This window comes from Balaenoptera ricei, chromosome 11, assembly GCF_028023285.1.
Source record: "Balaenoptera ricei isolate mBalRic1 chromosome 11, mBalRic1.hap2, whole genome shotgun sequence".
Taxonomy (NCBI): domain Eukaryota; kingdom Metazoa; phylum Chordata; class Mammalia; order Artiodactyla; family Balaenopteridae; genus Balaenoptera; species Balaenoptera ricei.
In genome coordinates this window covers 14563906-14590765 of record NC_082649.1, presented here as the reverse complement: position 1 = coordinate 14590765, position 26860 = coordinate 14563906, and the positions used below count along the sequence as shown (strand labels likewise).

The window sequence follows — 26860 nt, the reverse complement described above, 5'->3', positions numbered from 1 at the left end:
AGGAAAGTTGGACACGTGAACAAAGATGGGGAGTAGGAAAGTACTGTGACAGACACGCTTATTTGGGGTTAGGTAGTTTGTCCAGAAGTAAAGCAGTTAGAGATGAAGCTAGAGCAACGTACCTTGAAGCCAGACTATAGAGAACCCACGTGGTTGGGCATGGCTGTGTAATACCACCTTTGGGGGTAGATTGATCATTCTCCTTCCTTCAGAATGGTTGTCTTATTCTACCTGAGCATTTTGCTAAGTGGGGAAAAGAGACATGGCCTCTGTCTTCCAGGAACTGACAGTCTATCTGGGGAGAAGTACCACTCATTCCATAAGCATTTATTGGTATGTAACAAGGAGGAAACTATTGAGATCTGCTGTGTGCCATGTACTTTCACATCTTGCTTCTTATTTAGTCTTGACTCCATGAGAGAAGGTGATATATCCTCATTTTTGTACTTTGAGGATATAATAAATAACCAACTTTCCAGAGCTTTAGGTCATACTTCCGTCTTCAGCTCTATGTCCAAATCTGATTTTAAGCAGTAGCTTTAGGAAAGTTAATATGGGCATATATCCACTTCTGCTTGAAAAAATTTTAAACTAAAAGCTATTGACATAAAGGGTCCTATTGATCTCTTTATCTGGCTCTGCCTTTTCCCTATATGTCTCCAGTAGTTCATGATCTAGACTAGGAGTTGGCAGACTATGGCCTGTATGCCAGATCCAGTTTTTGTACAGCCTAGAAGCTAAGAATGGTTTTCCGATTTTTTTAATATTTGTAAGAAAACAAAAGATGAATGTACAACAATGACCATAAATGAACCAGCAAAAGCTGAAATATTTACTGTCTGGCACTTCATAGAAAAGGCTTGGTGACAGATCTAGACCATATATTTCTCTCTCATTTTACTTGGTTTATAGCTAGGTGAGTAAGCTGTGGGGCTTTTAAAAAATACATGGGTCCCCAGGCCGCACACTTGATTTTTTTTTCTTTCTCTTAAATGCACAACCTATTTAGGTAAGTTGTGCCAGAAGACTGATACTAAAAATCAAGAAGTTTGGCTAACTGCTATTGATAGAAAAAATGTTTGTCTTAGCAAGCAGAGTGATTCTAATGAAATAGAACCTCAGGGTTGGAATAGATCGTTAAAGATTATCTAGTCTTCACGGATCTTCTCCCATCCCAGTTTTCCAAATAATTACATAGCAACTGCTGTGTGCCAGTTCTAAGCTCTGCAGTGGAGATCAAGAGACAAATAAGAGTCTCTGTGTTAAGCCGTTCAATCTAGTTGGTAGGAGGGGAGAGGTCAAAGATTAGGAGGGAGAAAGTACAGTAAAGTATAACTTAAGAGCTAAGAAAGTGGTTTGCTCAAGATGGAGTATTTACCTCTTTCTAGGGGCAGGTAGGTAGCAAAGATCCAGACAGGGAAACTTCATAGGAAGTAGCAATTTGATCTGAGCCTTAAAGGATAAACAGGAGAGTTTGGCATAACAAAAGAAAGATTTGGAGAAAACTATACAAAACTGGATTACACCGAAGGCCCATCTTGGCTTCAAAAAAAAAAATTCTAGAGTAATGATCTTGAGCCCATACAAAGTTAGGAGGTGAGGGCCAGAGACAGCCCTGATACCGAGTTTGGTTGTCCTTTGTTGCCCTTCTATATTTTCTGCCAACATTTTTTATTCTTTGTTATTATCAGCAACATTTGTATGTAACAGAAAAAGTTAAATTTAACAGTATGATAAATAGATTATGGTATCATTGACTTACTGCATTGGTTTAGTTCAGTAGTTTCACCTCTGGCTTAAAGAAATACGTAGGTACATTAGTCATTTCTATAAGCAACTAATGCAGCAGGAGGCACACTGAATTTAATGAAGGTCTTCTTACTAGCTGTAAGACATTGGCTCACTTAACTACACAGATAAATTTTCCTCATTTATAATGAGATCAACTGTCTGGATTTTTTTTTTTTTTGCTTTGTTTTGTTTTTTAGGTCGTATGGATCGTGTATGTGAAGATAGTGCTATATAAATGCCTTTTTTCTTTTTACTTTTAATTACATTTTTAACCACGTCCTGGGTTCAGAGTACAGGTAAACCATATCCTGCAAATGATATACAGAGGTGAACATGGCAAGAAATATTTACATGGCTACTTTACGGCGAACACTCTTGTGGTTGTTAGGGACAGATAGAGCTAAATTAGATAGGTGTCTCTTCTTGTGGAGATTGTCAGATAACGCCCTTAAGAAACTTGCAGTGTAGTGGGAGAAGAGACATGTAACTACCTACAGTTTAAAAAACATAAATACATTAAATGTTTCTAGGGTGCCTTTTATGTAGTCACTCATTTGGTCCTCACAAAATTTTACAAACATGGCCATAGTTCGTCAAATCTGCAGTGCCTGTAAGGCATCATTTTAATGTAGATTGCAAAGTGTACCCCAGTATCTGAGATAAGGTGTGGGAGGGGGGAGTGTTAAATTTAGCAAAGTCTGGTATTATTACCTCCATTTTTACAGATGCGGAATCAGACACAGAAGGGTAAGTGACTTGCCTGAGAATGCAAAATTAGTCACTGGTGGAGTCAGAATTTGAACCAAGGAAGTTTGGCTCTAAAAACCTGTGTTCTAATTCACTGCTTCACAGTGCCTTCCAGAAAGAAGGGGCAAATGAATTGTAGGTCGAGTACTGTGGGACTACAGGTTAATCAAGTTGGTGGTATTATGAAAGATTTGGAGGAGGTGATTGCTAAGTTGGGTTTAGACTCATGAGTGAGGTTTTCCTAAGTAGAGGAGGGGGAATGAAAGTAATAAAGACTTGAAAGGTCATGTAAAATTTAAGTAGGCATGTTTTTTAACTTTACTTCTCAGTTCTCCCAGGGCCCCTTTTCATTACCTCCGAAATACCAGATTGCCATGTTCGCCTTAACTGCCAAAAATTGTACGTTGGGTTGCAATACCAAGGTCTGTCTTTTGAGATGCCCTGTTTTCCAAAGTTACCTTTTTTTCCTATACATAATATCTTATCTTCAGGGCAGCTCAAATGATTCTTAGCAGCTGCAGGGCTAAAGCACATCATGTGAGTTATTTATCTGATTGCCTCCCTGCTCAAGATGAAACTCATAAGTATGAGTTTCTACAGAGTTTATTTTACTACTCAGTTTTCACTGTTTCCCCATGCCAACACTTATCAGTATGAAAACGATACTTTACTGAATTCCTACCTTAAGTTTGTCACAGAGTAATTTGTAACTGGTTACTAAAGATAAGCGAATTCCAGTGTAAATAATAATTTGTTATTACAGAGATTCGGTTATTTGTGGGTCCAGCTCTGTCTACCAGAATGTAATGAAATAAGCATGATGTACTGTGGTTAGTTAACACAGGTGTCACTGAGGCAGTCTTACTGCTCTTCTGTGTATCTATTCTATGTATTTGCCTTTTAAAGAAAACTTCAAGTTATTAGAGGAAATTACATTTGTATGATGAAAGAATTCCTTTACAAAAGGAAGCACTCATAATAGTAGTAATAGCTAATATTTATTGTTTCCTCTGTGCCCAGCACCATTAAAAGTACTTTTGTGTATTAATGTACTTACTCCCTCTAAGACTACTGAATACTATTATTTCCCTCATTTTATAAACAAGGAAACTAGGGCCCAAAGATGTACTGGGTCTGGAATTTGAAACTAGGCAGCTTGCCTGCAGAGCCTACACTTATCTATTAGGTTGTATCTTCTATAGTACTTCTGACAGTATGTTTGCAACCTTTTTGTTAATAGATGATAATAGGCTAGTTGTCCATTTAAAAAAATGTAGAACACTCTCCCTTTTAGAAGATTTAAATATAGAAAGAAGCTTAGCTTTAATTTTGTTTGTTTGTCCAATAGTAACATTTTATGGAGATGGCTTATTTATTTATTTATTTATGGCTGTGTTGGGTCTTCGTTGCTGCACGCGGGCTTTCTCTAGTTGCGGTGAGCGGGGGCTACTCTTCGTTGCAGTGCACGGGCTTCTCATTGCAGTGGCTTCTCATTGTGGAGCACGGGCTCTAGGCGCGTGGGCTTCAGTAGTTGCGGCACGCGGGCTCTAGAGCACAGGCTCAGTAGTTGTGGCACACGAGCTTAGTTGCTCCACGGCATGTGGGATCTTCCCGGACCAGGGCTTGAACCCATGTCCCCTGCATTGGCAGGCGGATTCTTAACCACTGCGCCACCGGGGAAGCCCATGGAGATGGCTTGATTATCCTTTATTTATCACTGCACAGTTTTATGCTTTATCAAACTATTAACTACTCCCAATATGCAGGTTTAAAAATGGCACCATAGTGTGTATTCTTTCTAAAATTTTACCTTATACCCTGACCTTTAAAGGCTCTGAAAGTATTTTAATTATCTGATTCTAACTATCTGATTTGAATGGGGATCAAGTGGTAATGCTAATAACATTGTTGCTCTCCCTTCCTCATCCCCCTGCATGCTTTCTGTAATAACTTAAGTTTATTATAAAATATTTGAATGACCCGCAGGTCCAGATTTTATTAACCTTTGACTAACGAGTGATATATAATAGTCATTATTCTGTGTATTAAGTGCATCAACAGAACTTATGAATTTTTAGTATTTCCTTTCAGAGCCTCGTGTGGTTCTTAGGAATTAAGTGGATGCTTAATAAACTTAAAACTTAGTTCAGGTTAGTCATAGAAAATTGATGAACCATTGATGCCTTTCCGGCAACCCCCATGTCTGGAACACCTCTGAGAATTAGGAAAAAAGTATAAATGGCCTCTAAATAGCAAAAATCCATAGGTGAAGCTTATAGACTTTATTTTTAGCATGTTGGCCCTTTGACACTGGTTAAATCCATTTTTTTAGTCACAGTTAAACTAGATAGGTTAGCTAGTTCCCGGCCAACAGTGTATTATTGAGGTAGTGTAGGGTGATACTATACTTAAGTAAATATGTACAGTGGATGGCAGTGTAGCAAAAGGAAAGACAAGCACTAAAATCCAATGAACTGCACTTAGAAATAGCCTGAGCCCACCTAAGTTTAGAACAGGTTGGTCTATATACTTTAATTTTCTTTAAGTTCAACATAATGTCTCTGTCCTTTAAAAAGAAAAAAAAAAGGTTGAATTTTGATGATAATCTGAAATTCAGAGTATAAAACATTTGGAGAAACATTCTATCAAAAGTGATTTGCAGTGTTTTTGGTGTGTAAAGATGAGATTTTAAGTTATCTTGGGGTACTTGCCTTATATACAGATACTTTTACCTTCGGGAACGTTAATGAATTAACGTTTCTTAATTTCATAGACTCTGCTTAAGACAAAGTTACAGTGAACTATAATTTTGTCATTTTAATCTAACCGTATGTATATACTTTGCTTTTATTTTATTAGCTGTGAGTTAGTGTTTAAGAAAACAAGTTCTGGAGTCAGATCTATTTGAATCTCACTTCTTTATTTTATTATGTGACTGGACAAAACCTCTCTGAGCCTTCATTTCCTCATATATTTATAAACAGTTTTTGAGCAGCTCCTTTGTACCATGCACTGTTTTAGGAGTTAGGGATATGTCAGTGAACACAGAAAGGTCAAAAAAATCCTTGTCCTCATGGAACTTACCTTTTAGTTGGGAGAGACTGACAATAAATAACAGAATATTAATAGTACCTATATTTTAGAGTTTTTTTCAAGATTAACTAAGGTCTGATGGGGTAGACCTTAGTTAAGGGAGGGGTAGACAGTTTTCTATCTATAGTGTGTAATAAATGTGAGCACCTAATAATTTTAATGTTTGATCCTTGACCTCACCTGACTAGTCTCGTGTTGGGATAAAATTAAGTTCATTGAGTGTATTAGTCATCTCAAAAATTGATGATTAGTAATAATTTTTCATTGGTGATATTGAATACATTAATTTTCTCTAATATTGTTGAGGGGTGTGGAGGAGTAGAGGGATCGCAGGTAGTCTCTCATCAATGTACGTACTTTGTTTTTCTTTCCAACAGCCACCAAAAAAGACATCCAAAAGAGAAAAACCCAAACAGAAAGCCACTTCTAAAAGTAAAAAATCTGTAAAAAGTGCTAATGTTAAGAAGGCAGATAGCAGTACCACCAAGAAGAATCAAAATAGTTCCAAAAAAGGTATGTTAGAAATGACACATTTTCAGCAACCTAAAGATATACATTATATGCTATAATATAGTTTTTAAGCATGTGTGGAAAATAGGTAAACTCTGAGGAACATTTGAGGGGGGAAGGTAGTATACCAGTTATTTATAGTTTATAATTTTTTAAATCTAATACCTTTTCAAGGATCTGATGAATACTTATAGAATTCTTCCTAATCTGTCTTGAATATTAATTTATTTTGCTATATAAGAAAAATTTATTTTCGTGTCATAAAATGTCTTACTTTTAGAAAGTGAATCTGAGGATAGTTCAGATGATGAACCTTTAATTAAAAAATTGAAGAAGCCTCCTACAGATGAAGAGTTAAAGGAAACAGTAAAGAAATTATTGGCCAGTGCTAACTTGGAGGAAGTCACAATGAAACAGATTTGCAAAGAGGTAATTGGACAAATGCTGAGATCATTTTGCTTCTGTTTGAAAAATTCTTTCACCCATCCCTCAGTTCAAAGCTAGATTCTTAGGTGCATTCATTCATTGAACAAATATTTATTGAACTACCACATGCCAGGCATCAGGCATTCTTACAGGTGCTGGGATACCACTTTCAGTAAAATAGTCAAAACCTCTGCCCTATTGGAGTCATTTCATAAATAACATTTGAATGTATACAGTGACTAAAGTTAAGGTGATACATTGCAAACTCCGTAGGAGATGTTCTTTTCCTGATCTAGCAACTATTTTTATTGATGCATCCCTAGATTATGTTAGTTTAAATAAGCAGGATCTTGTGGACCACCTTATTTTCAATACTACTATGATAAGTGAGATGTTATAGATTAGGTTCTTAGCTCAAACTTCTCTTAAGTTCTTCTGATGCTTCTCAGGAAATGAAATGATCTAGTCTTGAATATGATTCTGTAGTGATTCCATACTGTAGATCAAAATTGAAAGGTTTTAAAATCTAGTTTCTTATGGTAAAATGAAATTAAAATTTGAAATGTACCAAAAGTGGAATATTCTTTACTTTTTTAAGACATACTGTTTTTCTTATTCAGCATTCGTTGAGCCTCTGCTACATATCAGGCACTGGGATAGATGTTAGAGGTAGAGCAGGAGAAGCCATTATTTGGCTTAGGGGTCTTGTGTAATCTAGTGGGTAGAAAGAGGCAGCTGTTTTAGTCACTTAGTACAGTGTGTGAAAGCTGTGTTAGAAGAGTACAGAGGGTGCCCCACCACCACAGAACAGAGGGTACCTGCTTGGGAATGGGGGCTGGGGGAGTCTGAAAAGGCATCTTAGAAGAGGTCTTAGACCGTCAGCTTTCATACAATTGAGGAACATCAACACATTCACATAAAACATGACACGTAATGACTGCGAGGAATAGTCATTAGTTTAATTTGGCTGAAGACTAGAGTTGGAAGGAATTCTTCACAGAAGTTAGGAGAGAATACTAAAGAGTTCTGCAGATTTTATATGTGTTGTTACAGAGTTTGATTTTTCTCCCTGAAGCTAATGAGGAATTGGGAGGCAGGGTAGGTTATTGAAAGGTATTTGGCAGGAGCAGTCTAGGATGACTCTTAAAAAAAAAAAAAGATTTTTATTTTTTAAGGGCCATCCTAGACACATCAAGAAGAACAGACTGGTGAAGAATGAGACAAGAGTCAAGAGAAACCTTTACATCATAATCAGAGTTACAGGGCTGCCATAATCCAAGTCTGAAATCAAGAGAGCCTGATCACAGGTTGCTCCGTGTGGGTGTAAGGGCTTGGGTGCATTAATCATAATAGGGAGTAGAACAAAAGGCATACCTCTTGAGGAAAAGATGAGTTTTGTTCTAGACATTTTAAGATGGGGTATTTGAAACATCCAAGTGGGAGAAATTGTGAACATTGTAATTCTCCAAGGTAGGAGAGAAACCTAGACTAGGATATTGCTGGGAGTTAAAACCAGAAGATAAGGTGGCCTAGAGAAGAAGGTAAAGGATGAGAAAGGCAAAGGACAGAGTCCTGGAGGCCATTATCATCAAAGAGTTGGGAATTAATTCCTACAAAATGTAAGAAATTGTAGAGTCAGTAGTAGAAGGAAGGCCAGAGAGAATAGTGCTGTAAAAGCCAAGCGAGGAGAGTTTCAAGAAGGGGCAGGGAGGGGTAGTTCCCTGCTTAAGAAAAGGTAATTAACTTACATGGGACAGTGGACAATGGCTGTGGAAAGTCAGGTCACAGAAAAGAAATATAAATGACCTGTAAACGCGAAAACATTAACCTTCCCTACTAATGAGGAAGATAGAAGTCAAAAGGAAATACTTTTGCTTACTAACTTTAACAAAATCTTTATAAAGATGAACAGTTTTCAAGGTTGGCAATGGAATAGGGAAACGTACTCTCATCCTTTAAGTTGTAATAACTTTGGAGAATAATTAGGTAGTATGTTAAAATTTAAATGGCAAATACCCTTTAACCCAGCAATTCCATTTCTAGGTCTCTATTCCTAAAGACATAGTCACATCTGCACAAAATGATTTCAGTAATGTTAAGCATGTCTGTAATACTGAAAAGTCAGAAACAACCTAAATGACCATCAGTAGGGAAATGTTTAAACTGTACATCCATATTTTTGGAATATGAACTGTGTAGCAGTTCAAAAGAACATGGAAAAACCTTCCAGGTATTGTCAAAGTTTTAAAACAGAGGTATTTCCCTATTTGTGTAAATACAGAAAAACTGTATTGCCATTGATATATTTATATGTTTGTATATAAACTCATTTTTAAAGGTCTGGAAGAATACACAGCAAATTGATAACTGGTTTCCTTTAGGGGAGAGGGACAAGGGCAGACTGGAAGGAAAATTGAAGGGAGACTAGTTCTGTTCATTTGAATGACTTTTGTGAATACATTTCTATAATTTTAAGGGGATTATTAATAACATGGAGAGGTCAGGTGAGAAGAACTTAATGGTTTTTTTGGACTCAGCAATTAAGAGACAGTTGTTCACATAATAGCAGTTTTGAAGGGTGGTAAATGCCAGGGTTGTCCCTTGGACTGAGAATGAATAGTGAGGAAGAGAATTAATAGTGAGGAAAGTGAAAGCTTCTGATTTAGTAATTAAATTGGGGGAAGATACAAGTTGATAAAATACTTTTTAAGGTCAGAGGGGAGTGGAAGCATGCGTTAGGCTGAGGGACAATTCTGGGAAAGGAGAAGATGAAGGTACAGGAGCATTGAGGGTTGGGTCCCTGCAGAGGTAGAGGAAACAGGACTGTTGATGAATCCAGACACAAATGAACTGGAGGAGAACAGGCATGTCAGAAAGTTGAAGGAATTCATAGTAATGGCTTCTTGGCTGAGAGCAAGAGTGTGGGACACTTGAATAAGGGGATGCAATTGCCACTGATGAGAATGTAAGGGGAACCTGATTAGAAATCCTTGGGATTTCTAGGGAGGCTTTGACATTGAATACCAAGTGGGACCATTTTTTTTTTTAACTTACTTTATTCAAGTATAGTTGATAAAATGGAACCATTCTTTTCAAATTTGTTGCATTTTCGCACAGAATTTAACCATATAAAAGTTAGACCAATTAAGGGTTGGAGTTTTGCAGAGAAAGAACAAAGGGCAAATAATTAGAGTAATGTAAATGATTGAATATATTTGCAGAGGTTGGCAAACTACAGCCTGTGGGCCTTTGTAACACAGACATATACCCATCCCTTTAAGTGTTGTCTATGGTAGCTTTTATGCTACAGTGACATAGTTGAGTAGTTGTGACGGAAACTGTCGCTGGAAAGCTGAAATCATTTGTTGTCTAGCCCTCTACAGAAAACGTTTGCTGACCTTGAATTAGACAATAGGAGTGAAGCCAGCTTGGTGTATATGGCAGTTCAGGACCAGAAGTCATTGTGAAGCCAAGCAGCAGGTATCAAGTTGGAAAATTTAGAGAGTAAAAATTTAGGAGTGGAGGACTCAGTGATACAACTGGAGCTCAGTGATACAACTTTGGGGAGGGGATTGAGCAGTGGTCTGGAGGCTGAAATTCATTAGAGTTGAAGTTCAGGAATCATAAGTAGTGTTAGATGATGTAACAGAAAAAATAAGAGGATACCTAAAATATCTGATAGATAACCTACCAATATAAAGAATTCAATCCATTTAACCTAAGGTCTATCTAGAAGTTTTCCTTATCCATGTTTATTGTTAGTTCAACTGAAACTCCCACTTTATAAAACACTGAGAATGTTTTCATGCTAGTTTACTGCTCTATATACAGTATTATTAAAACTACTCATTTGTTGTAGAATGCTACATGGTGAACCACTGGTGGTTAGAACGTACTGTTCAAACTTACATGCAGCTCTTTGTCCATAGCACACATTTCTTCATTATCCAAAGATAGAGAATATTATTGGATTTTTAAATCTACTTTTAACATTGTTTTTCCTTTTCACTATAGGTATATGAAAATTATCCTGCTTATGACTTAACTGAAAGAAAAGAGTTCATAAAAACAACTGTTAAAGAGGTAACTATATCCAACTTTTCGAACTTTGATCATTTTGCACTTACAAAAGAAATTACGTGTATCAAATACTGCGTATTTTTCAAAATATTTATGTCACTAAGTATCACATGTGATGCTCAAATTTCCTCAAAATGGGAAAGATAGTTATTTTCATTCCCATTTTAGAGCTTAAAAATAAAGTTTGAACATTAGTGACAACACCTGGCCTCAGATGAAGATGTGGGTTCCGTGAACGTGGGTAGCTGGGCATCTCAGAGTTCATACGACCACTTGAGCACATGTTCCTTGCTGTCCACCAGTTAAAGGCAAGAGAAGATCAGCAGTAGCTGTAGTCTTGTATTGATCCCAGCTGATTTCCCAAGGTCACAGTAGTAAAAATAGAAGTTAAAAAATAAAATGAGGTTTTATGTGTTCCAACTATTGTATGTTAGGCATGAGGAAATAACGTTTCTCTTTCGTTACAGCTAATTTCTTAAGAGGACAGAAACAGATGACCTGTACCCATGGATTTAAAGATCTGATTTATACCATTATACCAGCAAAGAGAATGTATTTCCTTTTCTAAATCTTTGCAAGCGTTGTGTTGGTAGAACTTCCTTCTGACCTTTTTATCTTGAGTGTTAGGTGAATTTGCGTTTGCCATTTTAAATTGCATTTCTATGCAGTTTTTAGTTTAAATTTTTGCATGGCAGTAATTGTCCCTTGCTTTTATAGTTGTATTTTGTACATTTTGGATTTCTTTATATAAGACTATAGATTCTTGAACTGTTGTAGTTTTTAGTGTGCGCGCAATATTAGCTTAAGACATACTTTTAATCGTAGAACAGAAACGATCATAACTGGCATTTATACATGCAGAGACTATTGCAGTATTTAGCATATGAAATATTTTGAATACACATCTGTCAGTGTGAAAACTCAGTGGCAGTGTGTTCATCATATTAAAAATACACAAGCTTCAGCCGTCCAGATGACTGAATCAGAACTTTTCTCCTGCATGTGTATATATGTCAAATTGTCAGCATGACAAGAGTGACAGATGTTATTTTTGTATTTTTAAAAACGAATTTGTTGTATATAAAGTTTTTTTATTTCTTTTGTGCAGATCAATTTTTAAACTCATATAAGTACGTATCTTTACAGTTATTATAAACTATGAAATGTCAGTGTTCAGCCAGATGGTATGACGGAGCAGTGAAAGTCAGAATTCAGTGAAGAAAATACTGAAGGAACAGATAGTTCTCTGCTTTGCCTTGGAAGTGTCATCAATTTATAGTTTTAGTGTTAACCCTGCAACAGTGTCTGTAGATACGTTTTATAGTGAGGATAGACCAAAATCAACACATCAAAACTTCAAAAATTTGGGAGAGTTGGATTAAGTAGAAGCACATTTGGCTTATAATAAATGCACTGATTTTTATTAACTGCTTTTGCCCATATAAAATGCTGATATTAACAGGAAACCTGGCCACCTTTATAATTATGGTGAAAGTACCAGTTGTAATTCCAGATTAAGATAATGTGTAGACAGTAGTGGGTATCTGACAAAGTATTTCTCAAAAGTGGTAACAGACTTATTTTTAACCTTAAAGAAACTTAATGTATTTGTGGAATCAGGGGTGTTAGGCTTTACATTTTGGCCAATTAGGATTCTAGGTGATCAACATATGGACCACTCCTGAATGAGACTAATTTTGTCTTTTAAATTAACTGTCTTAATCGGTTTATTAAATAATCTCTTAATTTTAAAATAAAACATGCTGCTTATACAAGAATTAGGCCTTTGATAAACCATTGAATGTTTAAAATATCTTTGCATCATAGAACAGAAATATATAAAAATGATATATGTTGACTGTTAACAGGTGTTTTCACAGGTTTGACTTGTTTCTTGATAAAGTTATTAAGACATTAGAGAAAGGTATACTTAATACAAATGAATGGAATAAACAACTAAATGAGATTTAATAATTGGCATTTGGTTTTAAATATTTAACTTGTTCCTATAAACCTTGTCAATAAAAATAATAAATCACCACCTCTGTCTCTTTGCATTTGATGTTTTAACATGTATTTCAGAATAGAGATTTTTAAATGCATTTAGCCCCATAGCCTATATAATTTGGAATGCTTGTCAGTGGTAACCGACTGATTTTACTTTGAATTAAATACATTACAAAGAAATCACTAGGGAAAACTTCAAGTGCTCTCACAAAACTAAGTTGATCAAAGTTAACAATTATGTGTGACCATTTACTTGAAAGGGATATGCAGCAATGCCTATGACCTAAAAAGTCTAGAGGGTTTAGAGGTTGAGGGGATTGAGTTGGTGTATGTGAAAGTTTGTGGTGAAGATGTATCTGCTTAAGAGTGTGCATTCATCACTACAGTGCACAGTGTATTTGAAAAACAAGTTTTATTAAGCAGTTTTACACAATCAGCTGTTCACAGTCTGCAGTTAAAACATTGTGTATATTCACTGCTACTCAATTACAAAATCTTCAGACAGCAGTGAAAAACATACTCAAATAACTCAAGAAAAAAAAGGTACCGTGGTTCTTTAAAGAACAAAATGTTAGGTGATGTCACTTGAGACAGGAAATGAGGGGTTTTTTAAAAAATACACATTTACCATACTTTATTTAGGTAGGTTTTCCCCTTGTTTGCTTATAGCACTATACAAGTTTAAGTGCCCAGAAACTAAAGTAATAATGTACTGTGAACCATTTCAACTTAAAATATTTTGCATTTATCACTCGACACATGCTATTCTTTAAACATTTTAATACATAAAACACTTGAAAGCAGAATACTTCCCAATCAGTACCAATGAGCCTCATCAGGTAACCTAAATGTCAACATTTTCCTGTGTTAACCTTGAAACCAATATACTGCTATTTGCTTTCTTTCAATTGTATAATACTTTGCTGGGGAGGGAGGTGTGTCTCAGCTCTGTCTAAAGTTCACCTTATGTTCTTTCTATAAAATACGGTTTCTACTTATAAGCTGACTTTAAATTTTAAAAATACCTAATATTTTGAAAAGTGGTTTTAAAGTCATTTTGAGTCCTTTTTTAAGCTGACCAATATATTGAAAGAATTATTCAAAGACTTTTTAAAACAAAAGCACATAAATTACCCTTATTTCTAACCTGTAAACTGAAGTTTCTTGGCAAGATGGGCATCCTGAAGACCCTGAAATCAATGTTTATTTTTTTTTGTCATGAGTGAAAGAAGGAAAAAGTAAATATTTACCATGTTCTCAGGCTTTTAAGATATGGCTTATAAAATGTGTAATATTTACCAGGATATTACACATTTTTCTGCAGTTTTCCAGTGGACCTGCCTATGGAATACTGAAAACGTAATTCTATAAAAAATATTCCTAGAGACGTACTCAGTTATTTTAAAAAGAGGCAGTGGGGAGAGGCTTTTAATTATTCTGACAAGATCCTTCTGCTAGTGGTTGCCAAAATTGAGGCTATTTAAAGTGTGCCATCCACCCAAACATGACTCTAAGAAAAATAGCCATATTCTACGTCTAAAGTATGAAGACCACACTATCTCTTCCCAATTCTCAGTGATACATGTACTGTTGAAGGAATTGAAAATTTTGCTCTTTTGCCAATGAGTGCACAAATCTAAAATATTTTATTATAAAAGATACCTGAATTTAAATTTCTTTTGAACACCCAATGGGAAGAAATATGTACAATGTAAGATAGAAGTTTCATTTATCTTTGACTGAAGAGTTTGTGCTGTATTCAAAAAGGAAAGATTTCTATCTAAATTTTAAGTAAAAGCTCAATATTGGAGCTGTATAAAAATCTTAAGGCTCATTGGCAAAGATACTGATAAATTGTCATAGAGGAAAAGTACATGGCTTTTTTTTTTTTTTTAAATGATTCCTGCTTGATTGACTTGGTTTCTCAATGTGTGAAAATTGGTCAGCCAAAAAAATGTCAGATTTAAAGGGAATCTCCAACCATGGAAGGATCATATCCAAGGTCTTAATTTAAGGTTATATTCTGCCTTATTCTGAGATCCGGAAGATTTAGCGCTAGTCAGACCTGTGGAAAATGCCATTATATATAAGTGCTTACAGAAGGATTCTTGGGGCTAGTGCTTTCAGAGTGGTAAAATGGGTTTACATTACCATGGCACCTTAGAACATTTCAGTTTTGCTACCCAGAGAGGATTTTTTGTTTGTTTGATTTTATCAAAGTGAGGTTTAACATGTTTTTCAGACTCTCCCATTTGGGAGAAGAAAGCTGGGTCCAGATAAATTCTGTTTAAAATGCTGCAATCTTGCTTGCTTCTCGAACACCACTCAAATATGCCCCTGTAACAGTTTGTGGAAAATGCCTGTTTGTTGCCTGTAAAAAAAAAAAAATTGTATAATTTGAGATCATGTATAAAGAATTTAGATGAAAATCAAAAGGTAAATACAAACTTACACTTTCTCTGATCCTCCTAAAATAAAGATTGTTGTCGCTCCTGTGTGCTCACATGAACACTACTCGCCCATCCATAGCACCATGTTTCACCAAATTCATTCTACAATATAGTCAGTGCTTCCGTGAAGTACTGTGTGACATTCATTAAGATATTTTCTATGTATGCCAGGTGCTGGAGTTAAGGATAATAAGACACAGTCCCCTCCCATCAGACAATCTTAGTTGTTAAAATCAGTGATAAGTAAAACAAGCACAAAAAGTGAATCACAGTTCATCCACGGCTGGAGTTTTGCTAGATGGGTATAACAGAAAGTTGGGTTACTCCAAGGATAGATCAGTTCAACAGGAAGGGAAAAGACAAAAGGTGAGGACTGTCAACAGGAGAACCTCACTTTCAAGGAGGTTATAGTGGGAACAGAATAAGCAAACCAGGAGGACAGGAAACTTGAATTCATGACCGTTAGGTATTAAAGACAAGGTCTGGGATGTGGTTATGGGGAAAAGTAGCTGAAATGGGAGTTGAGTAGGTCATAGAAAAGGAAGGATAGGGCTTCCCTTGTGGCGCAGTGGTTAAGAATCTGCCTGCCAATGCAGGGGACACGGGTTCGAGCCCTGGTCTGGGAAGATCCCACATGCCACGGAGCAACTAGGCCCGTGAGCCACAATTACTGAGCCTGCGCATCTGGAGCCTGTGTTCCGCAACAAGAGAGGCCGCGATAATGAGAGGCCCGTGCACCGTGATGAAGAGTGGTCCCCACTTGCTGCAACTAGAGAAAGCCCTCGCACAGAAACGAAGACCCAACACAGCCATAAATAAATAAATAAATTTATGAAAAAAAAAAAAGAATCTGCCTGCCAATGCAGGGGATACGGGTTCGAGCCCTGGTCTGGGAAGATCCCACATGCCACGGAGCAACTAAGCCCGTGCGCCACAACTACTGAGCCCACGTGCCACAACTATTGAAGCCTGCACGCCTAGAGCCCGAGCTCTGCAACAAGAGAAGCCACCACAAGGAGAAGCCCGCGCACCGCAACGAAGAGTAGCCCCCACTCGACGCAACTAAAGAAAGCCCGTGCGCAGCAACGAAGACCCAATGCAGCCAAAAATAAATAAATAAATAAATAAATAAATAAAAGAAAAGGGAGGATAAGAAACAGATGAAGTTCCACGTGAACTAATTTAGGTTCCATGTCACCTAAACTGACGAATGGAATGGAAAACATCCAGGTGCCAAAGACTTTAATAAATGGGGGAAAGACCAGGAGGTCAGTAGGAATACAATTACAGGGGGAGAGAGTCACAGAGTGACAGAAACTTCAAAGAAATGGCTTTTATAAGAAGATGAGGGAACAACTGTATCACAGCAGCAAAGGAAAGTCAAAAACTTCCAAACCCTGCTCATGACCCTTTGGCACATTAGTCTAATAGGACCATCCATCTCTTGGAAGCAGTTCACAGCTGTTGCCTGGAATGCAACCATTATGCTCTGTTCCTACAAAGTTGGCTCTTCACAGGCCAAGGAGGAATCAAAGACAGCTGTTTTTAAAATTACATTCTTTTGTAAAAATTCAAAAACCCTGAAGCGAAAAAATTAACAACACTATTTTAGATGAACCAGGAAGGCCTGTATAATCCCAAACTATAATATACAAAGTATGAAGGCAGATCAAAGAGTGCTGAGAATTCACTTTATTCTGCTAAACTGGGTGGATGTGTGTGGGGGGGATGGGAAATAGCAAAGGGAAACCAATTCACCCTGAAAAATCCTTTATAGATCTCAGCCATTGGTGCCATCATGGAGGCAGAGGCTTGGCAAGGGTGAAAAACTGAGGATTGGTTTAAAAGACTATGAAGAGTGGGACTTACCTGGTGGTGCAGTGGTTAAGAATCCGCCTGCCAATGCAGGGAACACAGGTGCAATCCCTGGTCCGAGAAGATCCCACATGCTGCGGAGCAACTAAGAAACACAACTACTGAGCCTACAACTACTGAGCCACCACTACTGAGCCTGTGCTCTCGAGCCTGTGCTCCACAACAAGAGAAGCCACCGCAATGAGAAGCCCACTGCAACGAAGAGTAGCCCCCCCCTCGCCACAACTAGAGGAAGCCTATGCGCAGCAACGAAGATGCAACGTGGCTAAAAAAATAAAAAAATAAAAAGACTTTGAAGAGCAATTTGGTCCCTCATCAGGTTCCCCACTCCCCCTACTGCAACCCCCAGGAGTTCTGAGGTACAGGGCAGGGGTGAAGTGCCAAACAAAATGCAATTAAGTATAACTAAGAGTGAGGCTTCGAGTTCCCAGAATGCCAGGAGGTGAGCCTCTATCATGCAAACGAGAAACTAAGAGAAAAGAGCTATAGATAAATCCCAATGTTTGGGCCCCCAACCTCCAGTTGACAAGCTTGCTGGAACTTTCAGTTGGCTTTTTAAAAAGTGCCTCACTCAAATCTGAACAGTCAAGGACTGGACATTCGGACATATGGGAGGCAAAGGCTAAAGTAAACAAAATAGGAACTCGGGAGCCATGTAAGGAACAAGTTACGAAGCAAGAAGAAAATGCTACCAAAAAGGAATAATCTTGGAACAAGAAAGTGCTCATAAAGTAAAGGAGCCAAAGTTTAAAAAATCGACTCAAGGGTTAGAATATAAAAAACAGCAAAGAGTAACAGCAAAGAAGATTAGATAATCAATTCAACAGTTCCAATATATGAAATAGAAGATCTAGAAATAAGAGAAAAATTGTAGGAACGAAATGAGCAGAGTAAAAAAAATCTAGACGATGAAGGACATGAGCTCCAAGATTATAAGGAATGCAAAAAAAAGGCACAGAAAGGATTAGGAATTCGAACAGCAAAACATTTCTCAACAGAAGTAAATCAAGAAAGAAGAAAGGCTGACTTCACACCTATTAGGATGGCCATGATAAAAAAATAGAAAATAGTGTTGATGAGGATGTGGAGAAACTGGAACCCTTGTGTGCTCTTGGTGGGAAGGTAAAGTGGTGCAGCTGCTGTGGAAAAGAGTGTGGTGGTTCCTCAAAAAACTAAGAACAGAATTAAAATATGATCCAGCAATTCCATTTCTGGGTATACACCCAAAATAACTGAAAGCAGGTTCTTGAAGAAATATTTGTACACCCAGGTTCATAGCAGCATTATTCACAATAGCCAAAAAAGACAGAAGCAACTCAGGTGTCCATGACAGATGAACAGATAGACTAAATGTGATAGGTGCATATAATGGAATATTATTTAGTCTTAAAAAAGAAGGAAATTCTGACACATGCCACAACATGGATGAAACTTGAGGGCATTCTGCTAAGCGAAATTAGCCAGTCACAAAAGGACAAATACTCTATGATTCCACTTATATGATGAGGTTCCTAGAACAAATTCAGAGAGAGAGACACTAAGTTGAATGGTGTTTGCTGGGAGCTGGGGGAGGGGGAGTTGTACACAGTTGCGGTTCTGCAGTATAAAAATGTCCTGGAGATGGATGGTAGCAATGGTTGTACAACAGTGTGGATGTATTTAACGCCACTTAACTGGACACTTGAAGATAGTTAAGGTGGTAAATTTTGTTATGTGTTGTTTGCCACAATTTTAAAAATAAATATTGAAAAAAAGAAAAAAGAGAGGGATCTAGGAAATTAGAACCCCAACCCTGGAAAGTGGTAAGGAGGAGTCCTGGGAGGATAGCTCTGCAGGAGTCCCCGGGATCAACCGGTGCAGCCTGGAGCAGAGGGAAGATGCCAGGAAAGGGGGGTTTGAGAAACAGAACCTACGGGCCGACCAGAGGGATTCAACTGTGAATTAGAGACGACTCAAGAAGGGCGGAGGCTTTGGAATTTCCTGGCGGTCCAGTGGTTAAGACTCTGTGCTTCCACTGAAGGGGGCACGGGTTCCATCCCTGGTCTGGGAACTAAGAGTCGTGCGTACAACGCGGCCAAAAAAAAAAAAAAAAAAAAAAGAGTGGGGAGGCTTAAGGAGTGGTATAACGAGAATGAAGCTAGTGAAAAAAGAGGCCATTATGACCGAAGAGAAAACAGCTGTGTAAGAAAGGAATCGGTGAACGCCTTCCTTCCTGGCTCAGCAGCAAGCAGCCACACCATACAAGCACTGACACCAATTTAGTTAGAAGTGTGAAATAACCAGGGTGGGCTAAACCTGTAATCTGATAGGAAGTCGAGAGATAATGTCTAACTTCTTAAATCAGAAGACAACAATATAAAAATCTTAAAGCATGAAGTAAATTCCAGAAGAAACAGGAGAAAGAGTTAAAAATGGCTGCTCGGGGAGCTTGAGGAGGATGCTGTCAGGGTACCTGCTGCTTGTTGCCGTAAGACTTCTGACGGTATTTGATGTTGCTTTTAAGCTCTGGACATAGATCACTTTAATTAAAAGCAAGTGATCAAAATGAAAGCAATCGGGGTCGGCGTCCCCGTACACACCTCGCCAGCAAAAAAGATGGTTCCTTGTATTTCCTCAGCAAGGATGTCGTAGGCCTCACCACTGCCCCCTGTCTTCACGAAGCTGTATGCCATCTGGATCCAGGGGTCTGTGCTCCACCGGGTGACAAAATACTTCGTGGGATCTGGGACTTCCTGTGTCAAGTAGAAGGAATTGGAAAACGGGATCAAGAAGGGACTTAGACTTGATGCAACCCAACGTATACAATTACAGTTCTTCCTCCATCTAGAAAGTGAGTTAATCCCTGTAGCATTCTGAGCCAGCAGTTCTCAGCATGACCCTCCAGCCCCCTTGCTGCTGTGCCCAGGCGCCCTCTCTGCGCATTTTCCTCTATCGCTGCCCCATCTCTCTGACCTTCCCCAGCACACACACATCTCCTCACTTTAACACTTTATCCTTCCGCCAGAGATGCTTTCTCCCACCCACCAGGGGCCGTCACCAACGGCTAAGAGTGCAGGCATTCCCCTTCCCATCGCCTGAAACGCACTGGACCAGGGGAGGAAAGGGACGGGCAGGGTCTTAGGGCCTCTAACTGGAATTCTCAACAGGCTTCTCCACAAAGCAGCTACACAGGTTAGGTTTCACTCTACGTTTCAAATAATTTTCTAGGCTGACCTCTGCCAAGTGCCACCATGAAATAGATTTCTACCGAACCTGTGTTAAGTTCCAAATAACTGCTTTGAAAACAAATTTTTGAACAAAAGCCCCAAGCTAATGAGAACTACTGTGAGATAGAATCACATCATGTAAAATAAGCGATACCCCGAGGGTCCCCCTCTCTTGAATGTATGTAACATGTGAGGCATTTTCATTTCTTTGTACTTCTGCTCCTTTATTTGAAAAAGTTACATGTCACGCCATTTATACATCTCCAGAGATTGTGAGATTTAGTAAATTGGCAAATAGAAAGTACCTTGAGCTTCTTGGAGAAAAGGGAGAGAAGAGACTCGCTGTGGGGTACAGAAAATTCTGGACAATGTCCCTTTGATTGGAAAACTGTCGTCAAAGCTTGCTAGGGTTTGGGTAAATACAGAATCTGTGGAAAATGCTGAGCCTTTTACCTCCTTAGGAAAGAATGGGGGTGTGCATGATGTGAGACAAAAGGAAGGAAGACAACCATGTAAAAGGAGGAATGGGGTACTATTATGGGCTGCACTGTGTCCCCCCAAAATTCAGATGATGAAACCCTAACCCCCAGTACCTCAGAACGTGACTGTATTTGACATGGGGCCTTTGACGAGGTAATTAAGTCAAAATGGGATCATTAGGGTGGACCTTAATCCAGTGTGACAGGTGTCCTTCTCAGAAGAGAGGATTAGAACACAGACAACAGACAGAGCCGCGCCCATGTGAGGACACAGGGGGAAGGCAGCCATCTGTGAGCCAAGGAGAGAGGCCTCAGGAGAAACCAACCCCTTGATCTGGCGACACCTTGATCTTGGACTTCTAGCCTCCAGAATTGTGAGAAAATAAATTTCTGTTGCTTGAACTACCCGGTTTGTGGCATTTTGTTATGGCGGCCTGAGCAAACTAATCCAGGTACTTAAGTGGAAAGTTGGATACTGAAAGAAATAAGAAGAATGTGGTCCACTGCCTCAAGCCCCTTCATTTCTGGTATTGATGGATTAGCTTTGGGTTCAAACCACTCCGAAGAGTGAAGTTAGCAGCAAGCGTGTCTTTCTCTTTTTTTTTTTTTTTAACATCTTTATTGGAGTATAATTGCTTTACAATGTTGAGTTAGTTTCTGCTGTATAACAAAGTCAATCAGCATACGTATATCCCCATGTCCCCTCCCTCTTGCGTCTCCCTCCCACCCCTCCCTCCCACCCCTCTAGGTGGTCACAAAGCACCGAGCTGATCTCCCTGTGCTATGCGGCTAGTCTTTCTCTTTTCAAAGAGGGGTGTCTGACCTGCTCCTTGAAGAGCTCGCGCAGGGTGGCCATGCACTGTTGCAGCACCTGCTTGTCCTCCAGGCTCCTGACGGCCGCCACCGCCTCCCCCGCGATCACCGACATCAACACGCTGTGCTGCTTCTGGACACGTGATGGGAAAAGCACTTTACACTTTGGACTTCGGGCACCAAAGTCTCTAGACGCACAGTTCCAAACAGAGAAGGACCTCATTCTCACATCAAATGTTATCATTTCCTACTGTCCTGTAGCCTCCTTTCCATCACCCAGGCCACACATACTCATTATTCATTTACGCATTTTATTGTTCCCTGCTGGAAAAACTCCGGAAGTCATGTAAGTATCAAATTCCGGGTTCTCTTGGCTTTTCCCTTCTAAGAACTTATTTTAGAAGAAGTAGAATGACATTGAGAAAGGAAGTCTGCCGATCAAATAATGGGAAAAAACCTTCTCAAACAGTAAGGACATTTTGCCCTTGGCTCCCACGTGGAACCTTTGAAGATAAAGTGTCTTGGAACAAAGAGGCAGGAGGAAAAACAACTGTGATTCTTTGGCAGGACATCACCACAACCGTCACTTGCAAGCCCCAGGTATGTCCTCTCCTCATCTTCCTTCCCCCACCAATCACATCTACTGACTCCCAGACCCGCCCTCACCTGCGCCAGTCATATCCCACCCCTCACCAGGGCTCCCTGGTGGACTCTTGGGGAGTACATTTCAAGTACCACTCGTTACTGTGCTGACACCAATTCTCCCTAAAAGAAATCCTTCCATCAGCCTGAAATAACACATTTCCACAGCAACAAATTTATTTCCCAGGGAGCAATATTAGTACTTTAAGAAAATATGGCAGATATTGGGGCTCCTTTCCTACAGGAAAATGTCCCATCCAAGTGTCCCCCCAGAATATAAACAGACATCTGGAGTGTCTACAATGTCCACTAGTTCCTGGGCTTGACACACAAGTAGTTACCAAACCAAATTCTAAACTGTAATAAGGGAATTCAAACCACATTCCACCAATGATTTTACCTGGGGATCCATGTCATAGAACACGGCAAAAAGCCCTCGCTTGCTGGCACTAGGAGGAACGTGACCAAAAAAGTCAGCCCCTTGAACTTTACTGTCCCAAAATCTATAGGGAAATTGCAAGGCAATCTGGAAAGCGAGCAAGAGAAAGGTGGTTAACAGCTTCTTGAAATCAAAAGTACAGCAATCTCTAAGAAGCCACCTATAGCTCTTAAATACTTCAATTAAAAAAAAAAAAAAGATGTTCAAAAAACTCAAACATTTCTAAATACTCCCTTTCCATTCTCCTACCTCCTTTGTTCTCTTTGTGACCATCTGGCTTTTTATGCCATTCAGTCCTGTACTCCCACAGATAATGGTGGGAACCACTGACAACCTCTAGGCTAATCAGAAGATGCAGAGCATCCCTGAGACCTGGTCTTGAACCTTACGTCCATGAGATAAATTCTTACTAATCATAGGTCTGCTGGTATCTACTGTAGCGCTGAGAGATTCTGCTAAAGGATCTTTTCAAGGCAAAGGAAGTATAAAGCACTCTCGTCACTGGGGCTAATTAGTGCAGGGTAGACATGGAAAGCAGAAAAAAAAAAAAAGAATTGCTTATTTATATACCCAGTTCAAATTCTGAATAACAAGAGTCATTCTCCTAAAATCAAAACTCACAGACCTTAGCCAGCTCTCCTCTTTTTGTTTTGTTAATATCCTTTTATATTCTTCATGAACAATTACTCAAAGGACATCTTCGAATTTGATTTGGATTCAAAAATTACCTGCTACTTCCCAATATCAGAAGTTAAGGAACCCCTGTCATCTGATACTCATCTCTTTAGTTCTGAGGCTTAAGTAATTCAGTTACCTTTTCAATGATACCTGCACCTAAGCTGTTGATAGCCTTCATCTTCTTGTCTGACAACGGTGGATTAAACTGAAGGGAACCTTTCTGCAGTAAGGCCAGGGGCACAGTGACTAACACCTGTGGGAAATAATGAACAGTTAACATACAAACAGCAACTGAATCTGATACTCAGTGGGTTCATTTCCAGGAAAAAATGCCTAAAGAACTGCTCCCCCTTTTTATTGCCAGTCATGAGATTATCAACATCCTATGTTGTTACACTGGTAAGAAGAATAACTGCCATGTACAGTTGTGCAGGCTGTTTACTGCACAAGAGTGGACTGGCTGAGCAGAAGCAACATTCATATGGAGGAATCTGCATTAAGGTTTTTTTTTTTTTTTTAAAGATTTATTTATTGATTTATTGATTGATTGATTGCTGTGTTGGGTCTTCGTTTCTGTGCTAGGGCTTTCTCTAGTTGCGGCAAGCGGGGGCCACTCTTTATCGCGGTGCACAGGCTTCTCACTATCGTGGCCTCTCTTGTTGCGGAGCACAGGCTCCAGACGCGCAGGCTCAGTAGTTGTGGCTCACAGGCCCAGTTGCTCTGCGGCATGTGGGATCTTCCCAGACCAGGGCTCAAACCCGTGTCCCCTGCATTGGCAGGCAGATTCTCAACCACTGCGCCACCAGGGAAGCCTTGCATTAAGGTTTTGATGCATTAATAACCCTGGGTAAGAAGAGTCAGCAGATCTCAATCCTGAAAAGCAATGCTGTAAGAGGAAATAGTCCTAAATACAGAGTCAGGAGAACTAGATTTTGTGTATCATTCCTGACACTTTCTAATGTGTGGCCAAGGTAATACCTGCCCTACTAACCTTAAAGGATTGGGGACATGCTTAAAACTAAAACTCTTACAATATACATCATTATGCTTCATAAATGGTAAAGCACATCACAAACATTAGGGATTATTATAAGCATGTAAAGCCACATACCTACTTTTTAAAAGGAGGAAGCAATTTATGGCAGGTTTTCAACTAGTTTACAGAATCATTTAGAGCCTCCAAGAACAACTCACAAAACCAGACCATCAAAGAGAGCTGCTGTCTCTCCATACAATCAAGAAATTTCTGGTGAAGTAACTGCTGAACAATCATCGACAGGAAGACACTAGAACTCACCAAAAAAGATACCCCATAGCCAAAGACAGAGGAGAAGCCGCAGTGAGATGGTAGGAGGGGTGCAATCACAAAAAAATCAAAGCCCATAACTGCTGGGTGGGTGACTCACAGACTGGAGAACACTTATACCACAGAAGTCCACCCACTGGAGTGAAGGTTCTAAGCCCCATGTCAGGCTTCCCAACCTGGGGGTCCAGCAATGGGAGGAGGAATTTCTAGAGAATCAGACTTTGAGGGGTAGCAGCATTTGACTGCAGGACTTCAACAGGACTGCGGGAAACAGAGACTCCACTCTTGGAGGGCGCACACAAAGTAGTGTGTGCATCGGGACCCAGGGGAAGGAGCAGTGACCCCATAGGAGAGACTGAGCCAGACCTACCTGCTAGTGTTGGAGGGTCTCCTGCAGAGGCGGGGGGTGGCTGTGGCTCACTGTGAGGACAAGGACACTGGCAGCGGAAGTTCTGGGAAGTACTCCTTGGCGGGAGTCCTCCCAGAGTCCACCATTAGCCCCACCAAAGAGCCAGGTAGGCTCCAGTGCTGGGTCGCCTCAGGCCAAACAACCAACAGGGAGGGAACCCAGCCCCACCCATCAGCAGACAAGCAGATTAAAGTTTTACTGAGCTCTGCTCACCAGAGCAACACCCAGCTCTTCCCACCCCCAGTCCCTCCCATCAGGAAGCTTGCACAAGCCTCTTAGATAGCCTAATCCACCACAGGGCAGACAGCAGAAGCAAGAAGAACTATAATCCTGCAGCCTGTGGAACAAAAACCACATTCACAGACAGATAGACAAGATGAAAAGGCAGAGGGCTATGTACCAGATGAAGGAACAAGATAAACCCCCAGAAAAACAACTAAATGAAGTGGAGATAGGCAACCTTCCAGAAAAAGAATTCAGAATAATGACAGTGAAGATGATCCAGGACCTCGGAAAAAGAATGGAGGCAAAGATCGAGAAGATGCACGAAATGTTTAACAAAGACCTAGAAGAATTAAAGAACAAACACCTAGAAGAATTAAAGAACAAACAAACAGAGATGAACAATACAATAACTGAAATGAAAAATACACTAGAAGGAATCAATAGCAGCATAACTGAGGCAGAAGAATGGATAAGTGACCTGGAAGACAGAATGGTGGAATAAACAGCCGTGGAACAGAATAAAGAAAAAAGAATGAAAAGAAATGAAGACAGCCTAAGAGGCCTCTGGGACAACATTAAATGCAACAACATGCACATTATAGGGGTCCCAGAAGGAGAAGAGAGAGAGAAAGGACCCGAGAAAATATTTGAACAGATTATAGTCAAAAATTTCCCTAACATGGGAAAGGAAATAGCCACCCAAGTCCAGGAAGCACAGAGAGTCCCAGGCAGGATAAACCTAAGGAGAAACACGCCAAGACACATAGTAATCAAACTGACAAAAATTAAAGACACGGAAAAATTATTGAAAGCGACAAGGTAAAAATGACAAATGACATACAAGGGAACTCCCATAAGGTTAACAGCTGATTTCTCAGCAGAAACTCTACAAGCCAGAAGAGAGTGGCATGATATATTTAAAGTGATGAAAGGGAAGAACCTACAACCAAGATTACTCTACCTGGCAAGGATCTCATTCAGATTTGACGGAGAAATCAAAAAGCTTTACAGACAAGCAAAAGCTAAGAGAATTCAGCACCACCAAACCAGCTCTACAACAAATGCTAAAGGAACTTCTCTAAGTGGGAAACACAAGAGAAGAAAAGGACCTACAAAAACAAACCTGAAACAATTAAGAAAATGGTCATAGGAACATACATACTGATAATTACTTTAAATGTGAATGGATTAAATGCTCCAACCAAAAGACACAGGTTTGCTGAATGGATACAAAAACAAGACCCATCTGTATGCTGTCTGCAAGAGACCCACTTCAGACCTAGGGACACATACAGACTGAAAGTGAGGGGATGGAAACAGAATTCCACGCAAATGGAAATCAAAAGAAAGCTGGAGTAGCAATTCTCATATCAGACAAAATAGACTTTAAAATAAAGACTGTTACAAGAGACAAAGAAGGACACTACATAATGATCAAGGGATCAATCCAAGAGGAAGATATAACAATTGTAAATATTTATGCACCCACCATAGGAGCACCTCAATACATAAGGCAACTGCTAACAGCTATAAAAGAGGAAACTGACAGTCACACAGTAATAGTGGGGGACTTTAACACCTCACTTACACCAATGGACAGATCATCCAGACAGAAAATTAATAAGGAAACACAAGCTTTAAATGACACAACAGACCAGATAGATTTAATTGATATTTATAGGAC

The 26860-nt window shown here is 39.3% G+C and overlaps 2 protein-coding genes across 6 annotated transcripts in view; one reads left to right on the top strand and one right to left on the bottom strand.

The window, feature by feature from the left end:
- The window catches only part of DEK (DEK proto-oncogene), a 29977-nt gene extending 17336 nt beyond the window's left edge, over positions 1-12641 (top strand). Inside the window, exons 8-11 of one of the 2 annotated variants that reach the window (XM_059938005.1) lie at positions 6009-6144; positions 6422-6570; positions 10582-10650; positions 11115-12641. In XM_059938005.1, the coding sequence (XP_059793988.1) occupies positions 6009-6144; positions 6422-6570; positions 10582-10650; positions 11115-11126 (366 nt within the window). In that variant the 3' untranslated portion in view covers positions 11127-12641. The remainder of the gene's footprint in view (positions 1-6008; positions 6145-6421; positions 6571-10581; positions 10651-11114) is intronic. The other variant, XM_059938004.1, reaches the window with a different exon arrangement.
- A 440-nt stretch (positions 12642-13081) lies between these two features.
- Positions 13082-26860, bottom strand: part of KDM1B (lysine demethylase 1B) — a 56576-nt gene continuing 42797 nt past the window's right edge. For all 4 annotated transcript variants that reach the window (XM_059940682.1, XM_059940685.1, XM_059940684.1 and 1 more), the window contains 5 exons: positions 23373-23489; positions 22520-22645; positions 21488-21610; positions 19559-19711; positions 13082-15025 (listed from right to left, as the gene is read on the bottom strand). In XM_059940682.1, coding sequence (XP_059796665.1) covers positions 14942-15025; positions 19559-19711; positions 21488-21610; positions 22520-22645; positions 23373-23489 — 603 coding nt within the window. In that variant the 3' untranslated portion in view covers positions 13082-14941. The remainder of the gene's footprint in view (positions 15026-19558; positions 19712-21487; positions 21611-22519; positions 22646-23372; positions 23490-26860) is intronic.